This window comes from Glycine max, chromosome 3, assembly GCF_000004515.6.
Source record: "Glycine max cultivar Williams 82 chromosome 3, Glycine_max_v4.0, whole genome shotgun sequence".
NCBI classification, from domain to species: Eukaryota; Viridiplantae; Streptophyta; class Magnoliopsida; order Fabales; family Fabaceae; genus Glycine; species Glycine max.
Genome location: NC_016090.4, coordinates 35,125,426 through 35,129,521, shown reverse-complemented (window position 1 = coordinate 35,129,521; position 4,096 = coordinate 35,125,426). Strand labels below are relative to the sequence as shown.

The following is a 4,096-nucleotide window of genomic DNA, read 5'->3' as shown; positions in this document are numbered from 1 at the left end:
TTGGCTTCTTCTTTTTTTTTTTTTTTTTCTCTTTTTTCTTTGTTTCTTCTTTGCTTCTCTTTGTTTTCTCTTTACCTCTATTAAGCCTTCTCTCTCTTTACTCCTTGGTCAATAATTTTTCTTTGCGGGTTCTGTGTAATTAATTCTGCTAAGATGCTCATGTTGTATCCCGGAAGGTTTGCGTGGAATACCGCGGATAAACATTTTAGATCATTGACTATCACGTCTCAGAAAATTCAACTTTATTTGTGATTTTCGACTTCAATAATAACATTGCTTAGTTTCAACCCCTGCTACTTTAACTCTTTATTCGAAAGAACAATTAAATACGATCCAATAGCTCTGTGAGGATTTTAGAAAAAAAATATTTATTATGGTGAAAGGAATTAGGAACATCTGTGTGATTAAAGCAGTTCATATTTTATTTAACATTAGGTAGTGGCTTTCCTTCTAGAAATGCTTTAAGTAGCACGAGAGATCTCTGTGGTTGAGTGAAGGGAGCTTCATGAGATGCTCCTCTTATGGTGGCATATGATAAGAGCTCTCCGTATACTTGTGTCCATCCTGCTACCTGAAATTTTTAGGTTGAGTCAAATGGCAATGCTTAGATGTATTCAAAATTTTCAAGATATAATGATACCTTAACCATTAGTTGTCAAACTTTTGATAAAATAATATAATAACTTTTTACTGAAGTTAACTTTTAATAACCCTTTTATTAGATCATATTATATTATCTTGGTGATCATGAATATTAAATTTTGGATAATTCGGAAATTTCTAAATGCATAATCTAAATAGCTGAAATTTACTAAAATCTTAATCATATTATAATGCAATGAAATATTAATTAATTTTTAAAGTATATAAAATTTCGGAGAGTTTTCAAGCAATTGTTAATTTTATATAAAATTATATTCAAGATGTTATATATAGTATTTATATACGGTTTAGCTTAATTAGTTGAGTATGATGTGTGAGTATTATAAATCTTTTATTATCGTGTTTAATTCATACGAATAAAAAAATAGTGTTTATATATTGCATTCTTTGGATATATTGCATTCTAAGTATAAACCTGTTTTCTCTCAAACCAGGCTCTATATGCCACTGTTGTATTCAGTCCAAGTTCCTTGGCTAATCCATTCACCAGAGACCGAGATCCCAGTAATGGGATAACTGAATCTTGATCTCCACTGCTCAGAAAAAAAAAATGACTTGGCTTGATTAAAAAATGTTATGCTATGGTGAATCATGGTAGGTAGGTGATGGGGTTAGGTAAGTAAATGTAGACGATTCAATAAATTCGCTTACCTGTATACCAGAACTCTGATGTTGGAATTAACAAGTGAGCCTAGAATAGAAACGGTTGGTATCTCTAGATTCCGACGGTCATAATGGAGAACTCTGTTGTAACACAAGATAGATAGTCTTAATAGGAGGGATAAGTCTAAAAAGGGGTCAAAGTCAAACAATGAAAACTTAAGGAGTAAAAAAAATTGAGTTGCTAGAAAATGCTACATTAGGAGTCTACCACAATAATTTGAAGATTGATTAATAAAAGAAACTAAAATAAAGATGAAAAAATATTCTAGTATTTTTGGGTAAAATATGTTTTTAGTCCTTGTATTTTCAGAAAAAACTTAGTATCAGTTTCTATTTTAACTTTGATCAATTTGATTCAACTTTGGAACAGAAAGTGGTTTTCGTCCCTCATTACAAATGGTTTTCAATGTAAGGAGGAAAATAAATCACTGTTTTGTTTTTTTTTTTTTGTAAAATTTAGGGACCAAATTGATTATAATTGAAGTTACAGAACTAAAATCAAGTTTCACTGAAACTACATGGACCGAAAAAAATTTAACACAGTTTTATATATCCGCATCTCTAAATCTAAATGCACTAATTTATGTCTAATCTTTGAAGCAATAAATGAGACTTACCTGCTGCAAGCTGACCATTTGGAGACTTCAACAAGCTTAGCATGGAGAGCCTTCTGCACATCTTTCCTGTTTAGGTATGTGACTGCTTTATCATCCACACAAACATCTATCTTCTGTGTCTCTTGCTACATTATAGACAAAGGCAAGTAAAACAAAATGAATAAAACAAAAACTGAGATAAAAAACAATCAAAAAAACTAAGATGGGTATGTATGCATATAACAGATGAAGCTTACCATTTGATTCAGCACATAAGCCTGTTGATTTGCTGATGACAGACACACATCAAGAGTGACATCATATTGGTCTATATAGTTGCTAACCTCAGTAAACACCAGTCCATTTATTTTTGCACAAACGTCACTAAGATTACCTTGTATCGTTTGTCTCCTAATTGTGGAATAGTTGCAGACTCTGGTGAAGAGATCATAAGTTGAATCTGAAATCAGTCCGTGGGACCAAAAGAATTCAGCTTTGGAGTTCAAATCAGTATCAAATTCCATTAGAGGATTGCCTATCTGCACATATATGAACACGTTATATTTTTCAAATAAAACAAATGATTTCTTATGCTTTAATTATTCAAAATTTCCCTATACTCACTGCTACCCCCTTAAGATTGAAGTTGGTCTTTGTTTGAACAATAAGTTGTGCAAGTTGTGGAGCATAGTGACCTGCAAAAAACAAAACAAGTTTGTATTACCTTATTGCAGTTTCAAAATGAATATATTTTAAACTTATTTCAATTATTTCTTTCTACCTGCATAGCTCTCCCCTGTAATGAAGAAGTCGTTTTTTGAGTACTCAGGGAATTCAGTGAACCATCGCTGTAGAAAAATAAGATTATCTCTAGCTGTAATTTCATCTGTCACTAAGGTATAGAAAGATGTATTGCTTGAGTATGAAAATCCAACACCAGCTGGTGATTCCAAGTATAGCACATTTGCCACTGTAAAAAAAAAGAGAAAAATCAATAAGCAATTTTGCTTTCAAGAGCATATTCGGTATTTTGACCCCTATAGAAACAAAGCATTGGATTTACCTTTGTTCCAACTATAATGATTTTTCACAAGAACATTGTTGTCACCCGGTTTGAAAGGGCCATGCTCAACTAAAGCTCCAACTCCAATAGATGAACAACCAGGACCTTCATATATAAAAAGAAAGTACCTTAATTGCTTCGATTAGTTTAAATGGTTTAAGCCTATGCCAAAATAAACAAATAAACAAAATCATGTGTATGATATATAACAAGTTATATATACCTCCATTCAACCAGAGGACTACTGGCTTGGAAGTAGGGTGTTTTTCAGCTTCAACAAAGTAATAAAACAAAGCTCTCTGATTTTGGTCATCCACGGTAATGTAACCAGAATATTGCTGAAATTTGACATGTGGCTGCCCCGGCAAATTGGTTATTTTATCAGCTTCAGGAAGTGAGTTCACCACCACAAGTGTTTGGGCAAGAACAATAATTAATGTTACAATCATAGTAAATGAATGAGGTAGCGTGGTCATATTCAGATGTTGTTAAGTTGGTTTAATTGGGGGATCAAGGTGAATGGCAAAGGTTTACAACAAATAAGGAACAAGTCATTGTCCTATTAATATAACGTTTGTGTTTGTAGTTCACGCCTGAAACCTGTGGACTTAGTTGTTAACCTGCCTGCCTTGAGAATTTGGGTTATATGTTCCCTTTTATTGTTTTTTCATGTGTGGATGCACTATATGTTTGACTTTAAAATATGAATAAAAATGCGTTAGGAAAATCATTGAAATTTAGATTAAAAAAATAGAATTTTATTTCAGTACACCAACCAACATTGTGAAGCATTTTTATAGTGTGAACAGGGATGAAACTATGAACATTCCTAGCTTTTTTTATATTAAAAGTTATTACTTTTATTAAGAAGATTTGACTATGAAAATAAAAATATCTAAGCATTATTTATCTTTTTTTTAAAATATTCCTTTCTTATAATTTCTATCATGAAGATAATTAATTATATTTTCAGACAAATATTCTATTTTTATAGTCTTTATTTATTATAGAGTATTTTTTTACTGATTTGAAAAGTCCTCAAACAAAAATGTCTAATACATTGCAGAGATAATTACGTTGTTTTCTTCTTTTTAGTCAAAATATTTTACTA

General features: G+C 31.3%; 1 protein-coding gene across 2 annotated transcripts; it reads right to left on the bottom strand.

The window, feature by feature from the left end:
* Positions 1–233: 233 nt before the first annotated feature.
* Positions 234–3,623, bottom strand: LOC100793889 (serine carboxypeptidase-like 45). Of its 2 annotated transcripts, XM_041014013.1 has the most exons (10): positions 3,209–3,623; positions 2,986–3,090; positions 2,704–2,892; positions 2,547–2,617; positions 2,317–2,461; positions 2,180–2,211; positions 1,944–2,068; positions 1,315–1,407; positions 1,079–1,196; positions 234–571 (listed from the first exon to the last, which is right to left on the bottom strand). In XM_041014013.1, exons 1-10 carry the CDS (start codon positions 3,459–3,461, stop codon positions 422–424), a joined length of 1,281 nt encoding a protein of 426 aa, XP_040869947.1. In that variant the 5' UTR covers positions 3,462–3,623; the 3' UTR covers positions 234–421. The 2 variants fall into 2 exon arrangements, with proteins under 2 accessions (XP_040869947.1, XP_003520486.1); XM_003520438.5 differs by having other exon boundaries at positions 238–571; positions 2,180–2,461; positions 3,209–3,622.
* Between the last annotated feature and the right edge of the window lie 473 nt (positions 3,624–4,096).